The following is a 20,643-nucleotide window of genomic DNA, read 5'->3' on the forward strand; positions in this document are numbered from 1 at the left end:
TTCTTAACAAAGGCAAAAATCAACATGCTAAGGTATTTATTTCACTGGCAAGTGTTCCAGCACAAAGAGGCATTACAGTGGATTCACATAATGACAGGACACTACAAATTCCTCTCAAAGGAAAATTCTAAGCAAGAGTTCATCCATAAATTGTCCATGTTCACTTATTTAGGACTTTGATATAAGGTACTCATTTGAAAACTGTATACACTTCATAATCTATCAATGACATCGAAGAATAAAATTAAAACTTTTAGAATCTTAATTCACACACCCAAATCAGAGGTCAAGCCCATGAGAGGAAATCTCATCACAAGCATGTGTGGAAGGGGAGAATTCCCTTTGCACACATATTTTCTTCATAATTGTGATGAGTTAATTTCCTTCTCTTAATTGAAAATTATGCTTTAAACCCACCTCCTTCCATGAAACAAGACAGCTGTAATTCCTCCCAATCCTCACAGCATGGCAAGCATGGCTTTCACTATGGGGTCTGCATTTATATCCTCTGGATATTTCTTGGGCACTGAAGGACTAACTAACAGAAGAGAAGTCATCTACATGTACCCATTCTGCTGCCTAGTGGGTGCTGAGTGGATGCAGAGTCAATCCCAAAAAAGAGACCATGTTCCACTATGACCCTTTTTAACAGTATGACATACAACGTGATTAAAAGGTAAAAGGGCAAGGGCTTAAACTTTCATTTTTTTGTAATCTTAATATTTCAGTGTTAATTTTTTATACATTTGTGTTATTGGAAAAACATAATGCATGAAAAAGGCCTGAAATAATCATAATAGACAAGCATATAAGAATAGGAACAATCTGTTCAAATGTTAAATTTTACAAGTTGAAGAACGTGATATCAAATAAGAACTTCATGAAAAGAATGTCAAAATTGTACTCAAATCGTTTCTTTCTGTACTAAAGAATCAAAGATGCAGGAAAATTTTAAACTACTTGTCCCCCCAAAAAATCATCATTTCAAGCTCTTTCTTGATGTTCTTATCCTTTAGTCAAATGACTCAAATGAACTGCTCTTGAGTTTCACATGGATTTTAAACAACTCAGTATTCTGAAACAATAACTAATTCATTTCCATCATTCCTTTGTTCAAACCTTGAAACTCTCTTTTCAAAATCAATTTACTAAAATCTAGTTTTCTACCTTAAGTAGACCATTTTGACCAACTGTAAAAAAATTCAAACAAGTGAATTTTAGCTCACAAGCTGTACCAAAATTAAAAAACAAAATAAGTTGTCTCCTACCTATGGTTGTAATAACAGTGCCAGCAAAGAAGAAGGAACTTCCCAAATCCCAGTGACTGATTTGATTGGAGGTGTTTCCTAAAGGTATAATCCCTGCATTTATTGCTGCCACTATTTGCTGCAAGTTTAAAAAGAAATTTATCAGTACACATGAATCACAGGGAGGCATCAAACAGCATATATTCCACCCCAGATGACCAATTAGACAAAGAGCATCAACTCTGAGGTTTGCTTTTCCATTTAAAGTATACAATATAGATTAAAACTTTACACTAAAGAATTTAATACATTAAATTATAAGAAAATTATATTTGATATCGAGTGAATGAATCTGCATAAAGCTTATCATATTGTGTTATGATATGCATTCATATCATCATCCAGTACCATATTTAGCAACTTATTTGAATTAACAACTAAATATAGCAATAATTTTTAGTAAGCACCACAGAGTTAAAATATCAGATTGCAAACTAAAATTTAAATACTATATAATAGCTTCATCAAAAAAACAAGTATTTCCAAAGTGCTAGTCATTTTGAATGGTAAACACAGGTATCCAAGCCTGGGTTGTGTATAGCAGTAGAGAGTATAATATCAGTAAGGTCCAACAAAACAGGCTAAAATGACAAGGAACAGACAACAGCACTTCATCATCAAGCTTGAGTCAGTTCATTTATATCGAGATTCTTAGAATCTCTACAGATTTTTATAAATTCTATGACAATGAGTATCATCAATGACCTGTAGATGACAGTCAACAATATTCATATAGGAACACTAGAATCTGGATGCTGCTTTGAGTAGTACTGGGAGACAGGCAGAAAGATGATATTATAATCCCTTCTCAATCATCAGATGTTAGGAAGGGAAGAGGGAGCTCCAGAAACACAAACATAGAAGAGAATAAGTTAGGAGAAAATGTGTAGTAAAAGAGAGACATATAGATGGTGGCAAAAGACATTTCTGTTGGAAATACAGTTTTAAAATCTTTATCACTTAATTTCCAGATTTTAAAATTGGAAGGACCTTCATTTGATAGGCAAGGAAATTAAAGACCAAGAAAGGTAAAGTGACTTGTTTAAAGTTATATAGTTTATTAGCAAATACACAAAAACTACACTGTGAAAATGGAAGCACTATCTGAAGTTAATGACATGTAAATGACATGTAAGTTAATGACAGTACCTATCTGAAGTTACTGTCAGATGTAAAAGAACAGGTAATCCAGGGCTGAAATGCAATATAAAATCTGTTGTCTGACTCGTCTTAAACTATAAATTGAAACTTCAACAGTTAATTGAATTGTAATGTTTTTATTTACTTTAACAATGATATATATTCATTATTTTAAAAACTTAGGAAAATACAGCAAGGCATAAAGAGGATAATAAAAATTTTTCATAATTCCAGAATTCAGAGACAACCACTGTTAATGTATTAAGGTATCTGCTCCTGGCATTCCGCTACACATTTTACATAGCTGGATTTATGAACCATATGAAATGTATTCTCTATTTTTATTTAATATTATTCTATATGCGGTTTTCCTTGTCATTACCATATTTACTTAATCATTGCCCAATATGTAGACATAAATGCTGTTCTAAAATTTGTCTTATTACAAAAAGTGCTGCTATGAACACATTTGCATATAAATATTTTTTCATTTCTGAATATTTTTGTGGGAGAGATTGCTAGAAATAAATTTGCCACATTGAAGATTATGAATATTTTAAAGCACTTGATGTATAGTAGCAAGTAGCTATCCAAGAAGGTTGTTACAATTTATAATTGCCCCCCAGCAATTTACAAATGCTTAGCAATACTATTACCTCTGATATTAATATTTTATCTTTACTGAACTGATAAGAATTGTTTACATTTACGTGTCCTTTAGTGAGTGAAGTTGAACACTAATGTTTCCTTTATCATATATTAAATGCACACAAATACACATATATACACATATATGCACAACACACAATGAAGCTGGTTTTGAGATAACTGATTATTTGACTCTCTACTGTAAATATAATATCAGATAAGGCAGGTCTCCCTGATTATCTTTCTTTGAAAAATGTTTTTTTGCAGTTACTAACCTATTATTCTTGTATAAACTTAGGAATCAGTTAGTTAAATTTTATAGAAATTTTCATTTTCACAGGTTTAATATATTTCTGTTGTTTGGATATATGTGAAATCTATAAATTAATTAAGAAAAATGAGCACTATTATAACAGTGAAACTTCCCATCAAAGAACATGGTGTGAATCTCCATTTACTGAGTCTCCTTTCATATTCTGAAATAGACCATTTTTTGTTATACTCCACATAGGACTGTAAGGTTATTTTTAGATATTTTACTTTTTTTCCATTTTATATTATAACTGGTTATTGCTGTTGTATACACAAGTATATACTGCCCATTCTTTGAGCCAGCAACTTTCAAATTTTTTTATCTCAGAACCACTTTATGGTCTCAAAAATTATTATAGACATCAAGGAGCATTGGAATGTGAGTTATAACTATTGATATTTATATTTTTGAATTTCTAACTTTCAAAATGTTTTGATTAATTCATGTAAAACTTATAGTAAGCCCATTATATGTTAAAATAAGTTAACATACTTTTATGAAAAATAATTATGTTTTCCAAGGCAAAGATTTAGTGAGAAGAGAGGCATTGTTTTAGAATTTTATAAATCTCTTAAATGCCAGGCTTAATAGGAAACAGATTCTAATATATGCTTCTGCAACCAATCTGGAAAAACAGTATGGCGAGTCCTCAAAAAATTAAAAACAGAACTACCATACAATCCAGCAACTCCACTTCTTGGTATTTATCCAAAGAACATGAAAAACATTAATTCAAAAAGATACGTACCCCTATGTTCAGTGCTACATTATTTACAATAGCCAAGACATGGAAGCAACCTAAGGATCCATCAACAGATGGATACATATATAATGGAATATTGCTCAGCCATCAAAAAGAATGAAATATTGCCATTTGTAACATGAATGGACCTAAAGGGTATTATGTTAAGTGAAATAAGTCAGACAGAAAAAGACAAAAACCATATGATTTCACTTATATATGAAGTCTAAAAAACAAAACAAACAAAGCAAAACATAAACTCATAGATACAGAGAACAAACTAGTGGTCGTCAGAGGGGAAAGGGAAGGCAGCTGGGTGAAATAAATAAAGGAGATTAAGAGTACAAACTTCCTCATAAAATAAATAAGTCATAGGGATGTGATATATGGCAAAAGGAATATAGTCAATAACACTGTAATAATTTTGTATGGTACAGAAGGTTACTAGATTTATCATGACGATTATTCTGTAATGTATTTAAATGTTGAATCACTATGTTGTATACCTGAAAATAACATAATACTGTATGCCAACTGTACTTTAATTAAAAAGTATATTTTTATATTTTATAGACATTTCTTCAACACATTCATTTATTCAAAAAATATTTATCAATTTTTTATGGTGCTAGACAATGGGGAAACAACAGAGAAGTGAAAACATGGATGGTACAGATGAGAAAAGATAAGGCATGTCTTTAGACTCCACCCAATTAAGTAAAATTATTTTATTTAGTAGAAGCAAGCTAATTCCTCCAACAATTGACCTAATATAGCCTCCATAGCCAGCATCATCATTTTAGCCTATTCTTTTGCTTGTCAGTGACAAGGTTCAGCATTACCCAGACATTTGGATAAGTTCCACAAATTATTTAAACCCAAAAGAAGCAAATGTAGACTTAGAGACAGTAATGTCTGGCAATGTGTGGGTTGTAAATAGTTATCACAGAGCTGTGATTATTGCAACAGAGGCTTGAGATGGAACCAGGAATATGTCAAATCACTATGAGAATGAGTCTACCGTGAGGTCCTTTCTCTGGAAGATTCTTGTAAATTTCTATTTTTAAAGAGGATTATTTATTTATTTATTTATCTATCTATCTATTTATTTATTTGGCTGCGTTGGGTCTTCGTTGCTGTATGCAGGTTTTTCTCTAGTTGCGGAGAGCGGGGGCTACTCTTCATTGTGGTGTGTGGGCTTCTCATTGCGGTGGCTTCTCTTGTTGTGGAGCACGGGCTCTAGGCACGTGGGCTTCAGTAGTTGAGGCACGTGGGCTCAGTAGTTGTGGCTCGCGGGCTCTAGAGCACAGGCTCAGTAGTTGTGGCACACGGGCTTAGTCGCTCCGCGGCATGTGGGATCTTCCCAGACCAGGGCTCAAACCTGTGTCCCATGCATTGGCAGGTGGATTCTTAACCACTGTGCCACCAGGGAAGCCCTATTTTATATTTTTGTACTAGGTCCCCTGGTCAACATCCACAGGAAAAATTGGATGCCCTTGACAAGTGCACTGACATATCTAAGAGTCCCTACAATTTCAACGTCAATTCAAGCCATCAGAGCACTTAACAAATGTCTTCATGAGAACTGTTTCTGTATGTGCCATATTATGTGATTAAAGTAACAATCACTTCATCTGTAATAAAAATGCACTTTTCCACTAACTGCAACTTTTGAGGACAATCAAGTCATGTTCATAATTTATGAATAAGTTGAATTTTTTAGGTTAGGGTAAAGAGAATGTGGGATCCTAGGCATTTAATCCTGAAGTATTGATTAAGGGAGGACTTCCAAATTTAACATACAATAGAAATAGTATAAAATAACCTTGATTGGATTCACACTCAATTTTTGCTTTTCAGTTAATTGACAATCATAGAATGTACATTAAGGAAAGGCAATTGCATACACGATTCTAGTCAAGAATAGGAGTTTAAACTTAAGAAATAGAGCTCTGAGAGGCTTATAGTTCTAGAGAGGATAAAGGAAAAATTACTCATAAAAGTAATTATAAAAAATCTTGGTTTCCATGACAATGATGGCTTTAGAATCAAAGTTCACTGAGTTCTAATGTGAATTTGTGTATTCTTGAATTGTAAGAAGTTTCTGTCTCGATGTCATCTGGTGTTTTGGAACTATATCGAGTTTTAACACCGAACAACAATAAGACACACTTATTTGTAATTGTAAGAGACTAGTATAGCCTTGGAACTCAAGACAATCAATGACAATCATTAAAATTTTCCTGTGTGTCCAATGCCTAGGAACAACTTTAGCATGTGTTATAAAGTACTTGACTAGCTATTTTTTCATTGAAGGAAAAGATATTATAAAGTAAGTAACCCCGGGGAAGGCCTGAAGAATATATTATTTTCAGAGTAGGTTATATTGTGGATCTTAAAATACAAGTTCTCATTTCATGGGTTTTTTTCCCTTTGCTCAGATGCTCAGATGTTCATGTTCACCAGAACAATACAGACTGTTCTGAATGCCTTCCATGAATTCCTCCTCTGTTAACATCATAACCAAGATTTCATTAAAATATGCTATCATACCTATAATCCTAAAAGTAGGGTCACATTAATAATTTGAAATTTTTAAGTGATATAAGAATTCTAAACTTCAGGTACAAGGCACTGGCATCTAACAGGGCTACATCAAAGATGTATGTGTAACTGGTTCAATGACAACTTCTTTTAACTGGATATTTAAGATTGATCTCATTTCTTCTCCTCTGAAAAAGGACATTATTTCAAATAAATTGATATAGTAGCTAAATCCAATTATAATTATACTGATATCTGTATAATTATACAGTTCCTCAAAGGGGAACAAGTATTCTCTTGCCAAATTTCTGTAAGACACAATTTTATATCTTTTTTGGTCACTATTTCCTTGTGGAAGAACTAATTTCATCCTGAGTGGAGGCTAGCCTTTAGGAAAGAAGTCAAATCACACATTCACAACACTGCATCTGACCATTTCAACCATATAAACAAGACTATCTTGACGTGAAGAATGCATAATAAGGAAAGCAAAATAATGATGCACTTATTGCCAAATGACTTTGTGGGAAGATGTTATGTAGGTATCACTGCTATTTATTGTTACACCACAAAAAAATCATCATCAACCGTCAATAATATGCAGCAATGTTTGAAGACTGTTGCTAAAGGCTGCAGGGTCCTTATGCATCTTATCCTTAACCTTCTGGCTATGCAGCAACATCATGATTACCTAATGCCAGATGATGTAAACTGCTCTGAAAAGTGCTGCTAATAAAACCAGAGAGTGTCTCAAGATGGCCCTTACTCTTACAGGCTCAGAATTCAAATACAGCACTGGGAGATCCTAGGCAACCTCGATCAGCATATTTGAATCAATGAGTAGTCACATTTGTTTATCCATTTCCTAGGTGCTTTTCAGAAAATCTTTATTAGCCAAACATATTTGTCTTAAATGTTATTTATAGACATCTTTTGCAGAAGAAGCTTCTCTTCTAATGTCAGTGACATATTGTAGTCCTAATCACTGGGGCTGCTTCTTGGGCCATTATACCTATTAAATTAAGTTCAGCCAAGAAGTAGGATTATAGGGCTTCATTGCAAACTTACATACAAAGGCAGCCCATAACATCCTTTGTACCACTGAGAAAAATCCCCAGAAACCAAAACCATCTTCTTCACATTTGTGTCCTTTCTTGGTATTCTGGAGACTAAAGCAGTGCTATAGGCTTCCTTGCATGAGATAATATTTCTGTCAAATACTTCTGTCAGAGTATCAACTGGGACTGTTGACAATCCAACGAGGAAGCAAACAACTTCCTAAAAACCATACCATATTAGCATACTGCCCCACAAAAATATTCCAGTAGTAGCTCTCAGCTAATAATACTGGTTGAACCATGTAAAATTGCCAATATCCAAGCAGTTTTTGGCCTATAAAATATCAATTCCATATTAGCATACAAGAGAATGGTATTTATGTTTTCATTAACAGTGTGTAAAAACATGCTTTCACTGAGTGCAACACTTATTACTGCAGAATTAAAGTTAATATGAGGAGGACCTTCAACGATGGAGGAGGAGTAAGACGTGGAGATCAACTTCCTCCCCACAAATACATCAAAAATACATCTACATGGGGAACAACTCCTACAGAACACCTACTGAACGCTGGCAGAAGACCTCAGACTTCCCAAAAGGCAAGAAACTCCCCACGTACCTTTGTAGGGCAAAAGAAAAAAGAAAAAATAGAGATGGGACCTGCACCTCTGGGAGGGAGCTGTGAAGGAGGAAAAGTTTCCACACACTAGGAAGCCCCTTCACTGGTAGAGATGGGGGGTGGGGGGGGGGGAAGCTTCAGAGCTATGGAGGAGAGCGCAGCAACAGGGGTGCAGAGGGCAAAGTGGAGAGATTCCCGCACAGAGGATCGGTGCCAACCAGCACTCACCAGCCTGAGAGGCCTGTCTGCTCACCAGCTGGGGCGGATGGGGGCTGGGAGCTGAGGCTCGGGCTTCAGAGATCAGAGCCCAGGGAGAGGACTGGGGTTGGCTAGGTGAATACAGCCTGAAGGGGGCTAGTGCGCCACAGCTAGCCAGGAGGGAGTCCGGGAAAAAGTTTGGAACTGCCTAAGAGGCAAGAGACCATTGTTTCGGGGTGCGTGAAGAGAGGGGATTCAGAGCACTGCCTAAATGAGCTCCGGAGACAGGCGCGAGCCGCAGCTATCAGCGCAGACACCAGAGATGGACATGAGACGCTAAGGCTGCTGCTGCAGCCACCAAGAAGCCTGTGTGCAAGCACAGGTCACTATCCACACCTCCCCTCCCAGGAGCCTGTGCAGCCCACCCCTGCCAGGGTCCCGTGATCCAGGGACAACTTCTCCGGGAGAACACACGGCGCCCCTCAGGTTGTTGCAACGTCACGCTGGCCTCTGTGGCCGCAGACTCACCCTGCATTCCGTACCCCTCCCTCCCCCCGGCCTGAGTGAGCCAGAGTCCCCTAATCAGCTGCTCCTTTAAGCCCCTCCTTTCTGGGTGAAGAACAGATGCCAGAGGGCGATCTATATGCAGAAGCAGGGCCAAATCCAAAGCTGAACCACAGGAGATGTACAAACAAAGAAGAGAAAGAGAAATTTCTCTTTGCAGCCTCAGGAGCAGTGGATTAAATCTCCACAATTAACTTGATGTACCCTGCACCTGTGGAATACCTGAAGAGACAACGAATCATCCCAAAATTGCTGCGGTGGACTTTGGGAGCAACTGTAGACTTGGGGTTTGCTGTATGCGACTGACTAGTTTCGATTTTTAAATTAATCTTAGTATAGTTTTTAGCACTTCTTAAAATTGGTGTATTTGCTTATTGGTTTAGTTGCTCTCTTCTGTTTTTTTTAATTACTTTAAAAATTTTTTATTTAAATAATTTTTTAATATTTTAATCACTTTATTATTTAATTTTATTTTATTTATTTACTTTTCTTTCTTTCTTTTTCTCCATTTTGTTCTGAGCCGTGTAGCTACACATTCTTTTCAAGTGCACATGGAACATTCCACAGGAGGGATCACATACAAGGCCACAAAACAAGCCTCGGTATATTTAAGAAAACTGAAATTATATCAAGTATCTTTTCTGACCACAATGCTATGAGACTAGATATTAATTACAGTAAAAAAAACTGTAAAAAATACAAACACATGGAGGCTAAACAATACACTACTAAATAACCAAGAGATCACTGAAGAAATCAAAGAGGAAATCAAAAAATACCTAGAAAAAAATGACAGTGAAAACACAATGACCCAAAACCTATGCGATGCAGCAAAAGCAGTTCTAAGAGGGACGTTTATAGCAATACAATCCTACCTCAAGAAACAAGAAACATTGCAAATAAACAACCGAACCTTACACCTCAATCAATTAGATAAAGAAGAACAAATAAAACCCCCAAAGTTAGCAGAAGAAAAGGAATCATAAAGATCAGATCAGAAATAAGTGAAAAAGAAATGAAGGAAATGATAGCAAAGATCAATAACACTAAAAGCTGGTTCTATGAGAAGAAAAACAAAATTGATAGACCATTAGCCAGACTCACCAAGAAAAAAAAGGAGAAGACTCAAATCAACAGAATTAAAAATCAAAAAGGAGAAGTAACAACTGACACTGCAGAAATACAAAGGCTCATGAGAGATTACTACAAGCAACTATATGCCAATAAAATGGACAACCTGGAAGAAATGGACAAATTCTTAGAAAAGCACAACCTTCTGAGACTGAACCAGGAAGAAATAGAAAATATAAATTGACCAATCACAAGCATTGAAATTAAGACTGTCATTAAAAATCTTCCAACAAACAAAAGCCCAGGACCAGATGGTTTCACAGGCGAATTCTATCGAACATTTAGAGAAGAGCTAACACCTATCCTTCTCAAACTCTTCCAAAATATAGCAGAGAGAGGAATACTTCCAAACTCATTCTACAAGGCCACCATCACCCTGATACCAAAACCAGACAAAGATGTCACAAGGAAAAAAAACTACAGGCCAATATCACTGATGAACATAGATGCAAAAATCCTCAACAAAATACTAGCAAACAGAATCCAACAGCACATTAAAAGGATCATACACCATGATCAAGTGAGGTTAATCCCAGGAATGCAAGGATTCTTCAATATATGCAAATCAATCAATGTGATTAACAAATTGAAGGATAAACACCATATGATCATCTCAATAGATGCAGAAAAAGCTTTCGACAGAATTCAACACCCATTTATGTTAAAAACCCTCCAGAAAGTAGGCATAGAGGGAACTTACCTCAACATAATAAAGGCCGTATATGACAAGCCCACAGCCAACATCGTTCTCAATGGGGAAAAACTGAAACCATTTCCTCCAAGATCAGGAACAAGACAAGGTTGTCCACTCTCACCGCTATTATTCAACATAGTTTTGGAAGTTTTAGCCACAGCAATCAGAGAAGAAAAAGAAATAAAAGGAATACAAATTGGAAAGCAAGAAGTAAAGCTGTCACTGTTTGCAGATGACATGATCCTATACACAGAGAATCCTAAAGATGCTACCAGAAAACTATTAGAGCTAATCAATGAAGTTGGTAAAGTAGCAGGGTACAAAATTAATGCACAGAAATCTCCTGCATTCCTATACACTAATGATGAAAAATTTGAAAGAGAAATTAAGGAAACACTCCCATTTACCACTGCAACAAAAAGAATAAAATACCTAGGCATAAACCTACCTAAGGAGACCAAAGACCTGTATGCAGAAAACTATAAGACACTTATGAAAGAAATTAAAGATGACGCAAACAGATGGAGAGATATACCATGTTCCTGGATTGGCAGAATCAACATTGTGAAAATGACTCTACTACCCAAAGCAATCTACAGATTCAGTGCAATACCTATCAAACTACCAATGGCATTTTTCACAGAACTAGAACAAAAATTTTCACAATTTGTATGGAAACACAAAAGACCCCGAATACCAAAGGAATCTTGAGAAAGAAAAATGGAGCTGGAGGAATTAGGCTCCCTATTCCTCCAGCTCCCTGACTTCAGACTATACTACAAAGCTACAGTAATCAAGACAGTATGGTACTGGTACAAAAACAGAAATATAGACCAATGGAACAGGATAGAAAGTCCAGAGATAAAGCCACGCACATATGGTCACCTCATCTTTGATAAAGGAGGCAAGAATATACAATGGAGAAAAGACAGCCTCTTCAATAAGTGGCGCTTATTGGGAAACTGGACAGCTACATGTAAAAGAATGAAATTAGAACACTCCCTAACACCATACACAAAAAGAAACTCAAAATGTATTAAAGATCTAAATGTGAGGTCAGACACTATAATACTCTGAGAGGAAAACATAGGCAGAACACTCTATGACATAAATCACAGCAAGATCCTTTTTGACCCACCTCCTAGAGAAATGGAAATAAAAACAAAAATAAACAAATGGGACCTAATGAAACTTAAAAGCTTTTGCACAGCAAAGGAAAACATAAACAAGACAAAAAGACCACCCTCAGAATGGGAGAAAATATTTGCAGACGAAGCAACTGACAAAAGATTAATCTCCAAAATATACAAGCAGCTCATGCAGCTCAATATCAGAAAAACAAACAACCCAATCCAAAAATGGGCAGAAGATGTAAATAGACATTTCTCCCAAGAAGATATACAGATTGCCAACAAACACATGAAAGGATGCTCAACATCACTAATCATTAGAGAAATGCAAATCAAAACTACAATGAGGTATCGCCTCACACCGGTCAGAATGGCCATCATCAAAAAATCTACAAACGGGGAGGAGAGAAGATGGCGAAGAGTAAGACGCGGAGATCACCTTCCTTCCCACAGATACAGTAGAAATACATCTACACGTGGAACTGCTCCTACAGAACACCCACTGAACGCTAGCAGAAAACGTCCGACCTCCAAAAAGGCAAGAAACTCCCCCTGTACTTGGGTAGGGCAAAAGAAAAAAGAAATAACAGAGACAAAAGAATAGGGACGGCACCTGCACCAGTGGGAGGGAGCTGTGAAGGAGGAAAGGTTTCCACGCACTAGGAAGCCCCTTCGCGGGCAGTGACTGCGGGTGGCGGAGGGGGGAGCTTCGGAGCCACGGAGGAGAGCGCAGCCACAGGGGTGCGGAGGGCAAAGCGGAGAGACTCCCGCACAGAGGCTCGGTGCCGAGCAGCACTCACCAGCCCGAGAGGCTTGTCTGCTCAGCTGCCGGGGCGGGTGGGGCTGGGAGCTGAGGCTTGGGCTTCAGTCGGATCGCAGGGAGAGGACTGGGGTTGGCGGCGTGAACACAGCCTGAAGGGATTAGTGCACCACAGCTAGCCGGGAGGGAGCCCGGGAAAAAGTCTGCAGCTGCCGAAGAGGCAAGACACTTTTTCTTCCCTCTTTGTTTCCTGGTGCGCGAGGAGAGGGGCTTCAGAGCGCCGCCTAAACGAACTTCAGAGACGGGCGCGAGCCGCAGCTAACAGCGCGGATCCCACAGCAACAGGGGCGCAGAGGAAAAAGCAGAGAGACTCCCGCACAGAGGCTCGGCGCCGAGCAGCGCTCACCAGCCCGAGAGGCTTGTCTGCTCCCCCGCCGGGGCGGGCAGGGCTGGGAGCTGAGGCTCGGGCTTCGGTCGGATCGCAGGGAGAGGACTGGGGCTGGCGGCGTGAACACAGCCTGAAGGGGTTAGCGCACCACAGCTGGCTGGGAGGGAGACCGGGAAAAAGTCTGCAGCTTCCGAAGAGGCAAGAGACTTTTTCTTGCCTCTTTGTTTCGCTGCGTGCAAGGAGAGGGGATTCAGAGCGCCGCCTAAACGAACTCCAGAGAAGGGCGCGAGCCGCGGCGATCAGCGCGGACCCCAGAGACGGGCGTGAGACGCTGGGGCTGCTGCTGCCGCCACCAAGAAGCCTGTGTGTGAGCACAGGTCACTCTCCACACCGCCCCTCCCGGGAGCCGGTGCAGCCCGCCACTGCCAGGGTCCCATGATCCAGGGACAAATTCCCCGGGAGAACGCACTGCGCGCCTCAGGCTGGTGCAACGTCACGCCGGCCTCTGCCGCCACAGGCTCGCCCCGCCTCCTCCGTTCCCCTCCCTCCCCCCGCCTGAGTGAGCCAGCGCCCCCGAAGCAGCGGCTCCTTTAACCCCGTTCTGTCTGGGCAGGGAATAGACGCCCTCAGGCGACCTACACGCAGAGGCGGGTCCAAATCCAAAGCTGAACCCCAGGAGCTGTGCGAACAGGGAAGAGAAGGGGAAATCTCTCCCACCAGCCTCAGAAGCAGCGGATTAAAACTCCACAAACAACTTGATGTGCCTGCATCTGTTGAATACCTGAATAGACAACGAATCATCCCAAATTCAGGAGGTGGACTTTGGGAGCAGGATATATTAATTTTTCCCCTGTTCCTTTTTTTTTGTGAGTGTATATGTATATGCTTCTGGGTGAGATTTTGTCTGTATAGCTTTGCTTTACAAGAGCTTTATTTTACTTCACTATATTATAGCCTCTTTCTTTCTTTCTTTCTTTCTTTCTATTTTTTCTCCCTTTTACTCTGAGCCGTGTGGACGAAAGGCTCTTGGTGCTCCAGCCAGGCATCAGGGCCGTGCCTCTGAGGTGGGAGAGCCAACTTCAGGACACTGGTCCACAAGAGACCTCCCAGCTCCACGTAATACCAAACGGCAAAAATCTCTCAGAGATCTCCATCTCAACATCAACACCCAGCATCACTCAATGACCAGCAAGCTACAGTGCTGAACACCCTATGCCAAACAACTAGCAAGACAGGAACACAGCCCCATCCATTAGCAGAGAGGCTGCCTAAAATCATAATAAGGCTACAGACACCCCAAAATACACCACCAGACGTGGATGTGCCCACCAGAAAGACAAGATCCAGCCTCATCCACCAGAGCTCAGGCACTAGTTCCCTACACCAGGAAGCCTACACAACCCACTGAACCAACCTTAGCCACTGGGGACAGATACCAAAAACAACGGGAACTACAAACCTGCAGTCTGTGAAAAGGAGACCCCAAACACAGTAAGATAAGCAAAATGAGAAGACAGAAAAACACACAGCAGATGAAGGAGCAGGGTCAAAACACACCAGACTTAACAAATGAAGAGGAAATAGGTAGTCTACCTGAAAAAGAATTCAGAATAATGATAGTAAGGATGATCCAAAATCTTGGAAATAGAATAGACAAAATGCAAGAAACATTTAACAAGGACGTAGAAGAACTAAAGAGGAACCAAGCAATGATGAAAAACACAATAAATGAAATTAAAAATACTCTAGATGGGATCAATAGCAGAATAACTGAGGCAGAAGAAAGGATAAGTGACCTGGAAGATAAAATGGTGGAAATAACTACTACAGAGCAGGATAAAGAAAAAAGAATGAAGAGAACTGAGGACAGTCTCAGAGACCTCTGGGACAACATTAAACGCACCAACATTCGAATTATAGGGGTCCCAGAAGAAGAAGAGAAAAAGAAAGGGACTGAGAAAATATTTGAAGAGATTATAGTTGAAAACTTCCCTAATATGGGAAAGGAAATAGTTAATCAAGTCCTGGAAGCACAGAGAGTCCCATACAGGATAAACCCAAGGAGAAACACGCCAAGACACGTATTCATCAAACTGTCAAAAATTAAATATAAGGAAAACATATTAAAGGCAGCAAGGGAAAAAAAACAAATAACACACAAGGGAATCCCCATAAGGTTAACATCTGATCTTTCAGCAGAAACTCTGCAAGCCAGAAGGGAGTGGCAGGATATACTTAAAGTGATGAAGGAAAAAAACCTACAACCAAGATTACTCTACCCAGCAAGGATCGCATTCAGATTCGATGGAGAAATTAAAACCTTTACAGACAAGCAAAAGCTGAGAGAGTTCAGCACCACCAAACCAGCTCTACAACAAATGCTAAAGGAACTTCTCTAGGCAAGAAACACAAGAGAAGGAAAACACCTACAATAACAAACCCAACACATTTAAGAAAATGGGAATAGGAACATACATATCGATAATTACCTTGAATGTAAATGGATTAAATGCTCCCACCAAAAGACACAGGCTGGCTGAATGGATACAAAAACAAGACCCACATATATGCTGTCTACAAGAGACCCACTTCAGACCTAGAGACACATACAGACTGAAAGTGAGGGGCTGGAAAAAGATATTCCATGCAAATGGAAATCAAAAGAAAGCTGGAGTAGCAATTCTCATATCAGACAAAATAGACTTTAAAATAAAGACTATTACAAGAGACAAAGAAGGACACTATATAATGATAAAGGGATCGATCCAAGAGGAAGCTATAACAATTGTAAATATTTATGCACCCAACATAGGAGCACCTCAATACATAAGGCAAATACTAACAGCCATAAAAGGGGAAATCGACAGCAACACAATCATAGTAGGGGACTTTAACACCCCACTTTCACCAATGGACAGATCATCCAAAATGAAAATAAATAAGGAAACACAAGCTTTAAATGATACATTAAACAAGATGGACTTAATTGAAATTTATAGGACATTCCACCCAAAAACAACAGAATACACATTTTTCTCAAGTGCTCATGGAACATTCTCCAGGATAGATCATATCTTGGGTCACAAATCAAGCCTTGGTAAATTTAAGAAAATTGAAATCGTATCAAGTATCTTTTCCGACCACAACGCTATGAGACTAGATATCAATTACAGGAAATGATCTGTAAAAAATACAAACACATGGAGGCTACACAATACATTACTTAATAACGAAGTGATTACTGAAGAAATCAAAGGGGAAATCAAAAAATACCTAGAAACAAATGACAATGGAGATACGACGACCCAAAACCTATGGGACGCAGCAAAAGCAGTGCTAAGAGGGAAGTTTATAGCAATACAAGCCTACCTCAAGAAACAGGAAACATCTCGAATAAACAACCTAACCTTGCACCTGAAGCAATTAGAGAAAGAAGAACAAAAAAACCCCAAAGCCAGCAGAAGGAAAGAAATTATAAAGATCAGGTCAGAAATAAATGAAAAAGAAATGAAGGAAACAATAGCAAAAATCAATGAAACTAAAAGCTGGTTCTTTGAGAAGATAAACAAAATTGATAAACCATTAGCCAGACTCATCAAGAGAAAAAGGGAGAAGACTCAGATCAATAGAATTAGAAATGAAAAAGGAGAAGTAACCACTGACACTGCAGAAATACAAAGGCTCATGAGAGATTACTACAAGCAACTATATGCCAATAAAATGGACAACCTGGAAGAAATGGACAGATTCTTAGACATGCACAAACTGCCGAGACTGAACCAGGAAGAAATAGAAAATATGAACAGACCAATCACAAGCACTGAAATTGAAACTGTGATTAAAAACCTTCCAACAAACAAAAGCCCAGGACCAGATGGCTTCACAGGCGAATTCTATCAAACATTTAGAGAAGAGCTAACACCTATCCTTCTCAAACTCTTCCAAAATATTGCAGAGGGAGGAACACTCCCAAACTCATTCTACGAGGCCACCATCACCCTGCTACCAAAACCAGACAAAGATGTCACAAAGAAAGAAAACTACAGGCCAATATCACTGATGAACATAGATGCAAAAATCCTCAACAAAATACTAGCAAACAGAATCCAACAGCACATTAAAAGGATCATACACCATGATCAAGTGGGGTTTATCCCAGGAATGCAAGGATTCTTCAATATACGCAAATCAATCAACGTGATACACCATATTAACAAATTGAAGGAGAAAAACCATATGATCATCTCAATAGATGCAGAGAAAGCGTTCGACAAAATTCAACACCCATTTATGATAAAAGCCCTGCAGAAAGTAGGCATAGAGGGAACTTTCCTCAACATAATAAAGGCCATATATGACAAACCCACAGCCAACATTGTCCTCAATGGTGAAAAACTGAAACCATTTCCACTAAGATCAGGAACAAGACAAGGTTGCCCACTCTCACCACTATTATTCAACATAGTTTTGGAAGTGTTAGCCACAGCAATCAGAGAAGACAAAGAAATAAAAGGAATCCAAATCGGAAAAGAAGAAGTAAAGCTGTCACTAGTTGCAGATGACATGATACTATACATAGAGAATCCTAAAGATGCTACCAGAAAACTCCTAGAGCTAATCAATGAATTTGGTAAAGTAGCAGGATACAAAATAAATGCACAGAAATCTCTTGCATTTCTATACACTAATGACGAAAAATCTGAAAGTGAAATTAAGAAAACACTCCCATTTACCATTGCAACAAAAAGAATAAAATATCTAGGAATAAACCTACCTAAGGAGACAAAAGACCTGTATGCAGAAAATTATAAGACACTGATGAAAGAAATTAAAGATGATACAAATAGATGGAGAGATATACCATGTTCCTGGATTGGAAGAATCAACATTGTGAAAATGACTCTACTACCCAAAGCAATCTACAGATTCAATGCAATCCCTATCAAACTACCACTGGCATTTTTCACAGAACTAGAACAAAAAATTTCACAATTTGTATGGAAACACAAAAGACCCCGAATAGCCAAAGCAATCTTGAGAACGAAAAATGGAGCTGGGGGAATCAGGCTCCCTGACTTCAGACTATATTACAAAGCTTCAGTAATCAAGACAGTTTGGTACTGGCACAAAAACAGAAATATAGATCAATGGAACAGGATAGAAAGCCCAGAGATAAACCCACACACATATGGTCACCTTATCTTTGATAAAGGAGGCAAGCATATACAGTGGAGAAAAGACAGCCTCTTCAATAAGTGGTGCTGGGAAAATTGGACAGGTACATGTAAAAGTATGAAATTAGAACACTCCCTGACACCATGCACAAAAATAAACTCAAAATGGATTAAAGACCTAAGTGTAAGGGCAGACACTATCAAACTCTTAGAGGAAAACATAGGCAGAACACTCTATGACATACATCACAGCAAGATTCTTTTTGACCCAGCTCCCAGAGAAATGGAAATAAGAACACAAATAAACAAATGGGACCTAATGAAACTTAAAAGCTTTTGCACAGCAAAGGAAACCATAAACAAGACCAAAAGACAACCATCAGAATGGGAGAAAATATTTGCAAATGAAGCAACTGACAAAGGATTAATCTCCAAGATTTACAAGCAGCTCATGCAGCTCAATAACAAAAAAACCAACAACCCAATCCAAAAATGGGCAGAAGACCTAAATAGACATTTCTCCAAAGAAGATATACAGATGGCCTACAGACACATGAAAGAATGCTCAACATCATTAATCATTAGAGAAATGCAGATCAAAACTACAATGAGATATCATCTCACACCGGTCAGAATGGCCATCATCAAAAAATCTAGAAGCAATAAATGCTGGAGAGGGTGTGGAGGAAAGGGAACACTCTTGCACTGTTGGTGGGAATGTAAATTGATACAGCCACTATGGAGAACAGTATGGAGGTTCCTTAAAAAACTACAAATAGAACTACCATACGACCCAGCAATCCCAATACTGGGCATATACCCTGAGAAAACCATAGGTCAAAAAGAGGCATGTACCAAAATGTTCATTGCAGCTCTATTTACAATAGCCAGGACATGGAAGCAACCTAAATGTCCATCGACAGATGAATGGATAAAGAAGATGTGGCACATATATACAATGGAATATTACTCAGCCATAAAAAGAAATGAAATGGAGGTATTTGTAATGAGGTGGATGGAGTTAGAGTCTGTCATACAGAGTGAAGTAAGTCAGAAAGAGAAAAACAAATACAGTATGCTAACACATATATACGGAATCTAAGGGAAAAAAAAAAAAAAAAGGCCATGAAGAACCTAGTGGCAAGACGGGAATAAAGACACAGACCTACTAGAGAATGGACTTGAGGATATGGGGAGGGGGTGGGGTGAGATGTGACAGGGTAAGAGAGTGTCATGGGCATATATACACTACCAAATGTAAAATAGATAACTAGTGGGAAGCAGCCGCACAGCACAGGGAGATCAGCTCGGTGCTTTGTGACCACCTAGAGGGGTGGGATGGGGAGGGTGGGAGGGAGGGAGATGCAAGAGGGAAGAGAAATGGGAACATATTGTATATGTATAACTGATTCACTTTGTTATAAAGCAGAAGCTAACACACCATTGTAAGGCAATTATACTTCAATAAAGATGTTTAAAAAAAAAAAAATCTACAAACAACAAATGCTGGAGAGAGTGTGGAGAAAAGGGAACCCTCTTGCACTGCTGGTGGGAATGTAAATTGATACAGCCACTATGGAGAACAGTGTGGAGGTTCCTTAAAATACTAAAAATAGAACCATCATACGACCCAGCAATCCCACTACTGGGCGTATACCCTGAGAAAACCATAATTCAAAAAGAGTCATGTACCACAATGTTCATTGCAGCACTATTTCCAATAGCCAGGACATGGAAGCAACCTAAGTGTCCATCGACAGATGAATGGATAAAGACGATGTGGCACATATATACAATGGAATATTACTCAGCCATAAAAAAAATGAAATTGAGTTTTTTGTAGTGAGGTAGATGGACATAGAGTCTGTCATACAGAGTGAAGTAAGTCAGAAAGAGAAGAACAAATGCCGTATGCTAACACATATATATGGAATCTAAAAAAAGAAAACAATGGTTCTGAAGAACCTAGGGGCAAGAGAGGAATAAAGACGCATACATAACGAATGGACTTGAGGACACGGGGAGGGGAAAGGGTAAGCTGGGACGAAGTGAGAGAGTGGCATGGACATATATACACTACCAAATGTAAAACAGATAGCTAGTGGGAAGCAGCCGCATAGCACAGGGAGATCAGCTCAGTGCTTTGTGACCCCCTAGAGGGGTGGGATAGGGAGGGTGGGAGGGAGACACAAGAGGGAGGGGATATGGGGATATATGTATACGTATAACTGA

The 20,643-nt window shown here is 38.8% G+C and overlaps 1 protein-coding gene across 1 annotated transcript in view; it reads right to left on the reverse strand.

Annotated features, from left to right (window-relative positions):
- Positions 1–20,643, reverse strand: part of KCNK2 (potassium two pore domain channel subfamily K member 2) — a 139,643-nt gene that overhangs the window by 90,659 nt on the left and 28,341 nt on the right. The window contains exon 3 of the mRNA XM_068538420.1: positions 1,269–1,386. Coding sequence (XP_068394521.1) covers positions 1,269–1,386 — 118 coding nt within the window. The remainder of the gene's footprint in view (positions 1–1,268; positions 1,387–20,643) is intronic.

The sequence above is a fragment of the Eschrichtius robustus genome, chromosome 3 (genome assembly GCF_028021215.1).
Source record: "Eschrichtius robustus isolate mEscRob2 chromosome 3, mEscRob2.pri, whole genome shotgun sequence".
Lineage (NCBI taxonomy): Eukaryota > Metazoa > Chordata > Mammalia > Artiodactyla > Eschrichtiidae > Eschrichtius > Eschrichtius robustus.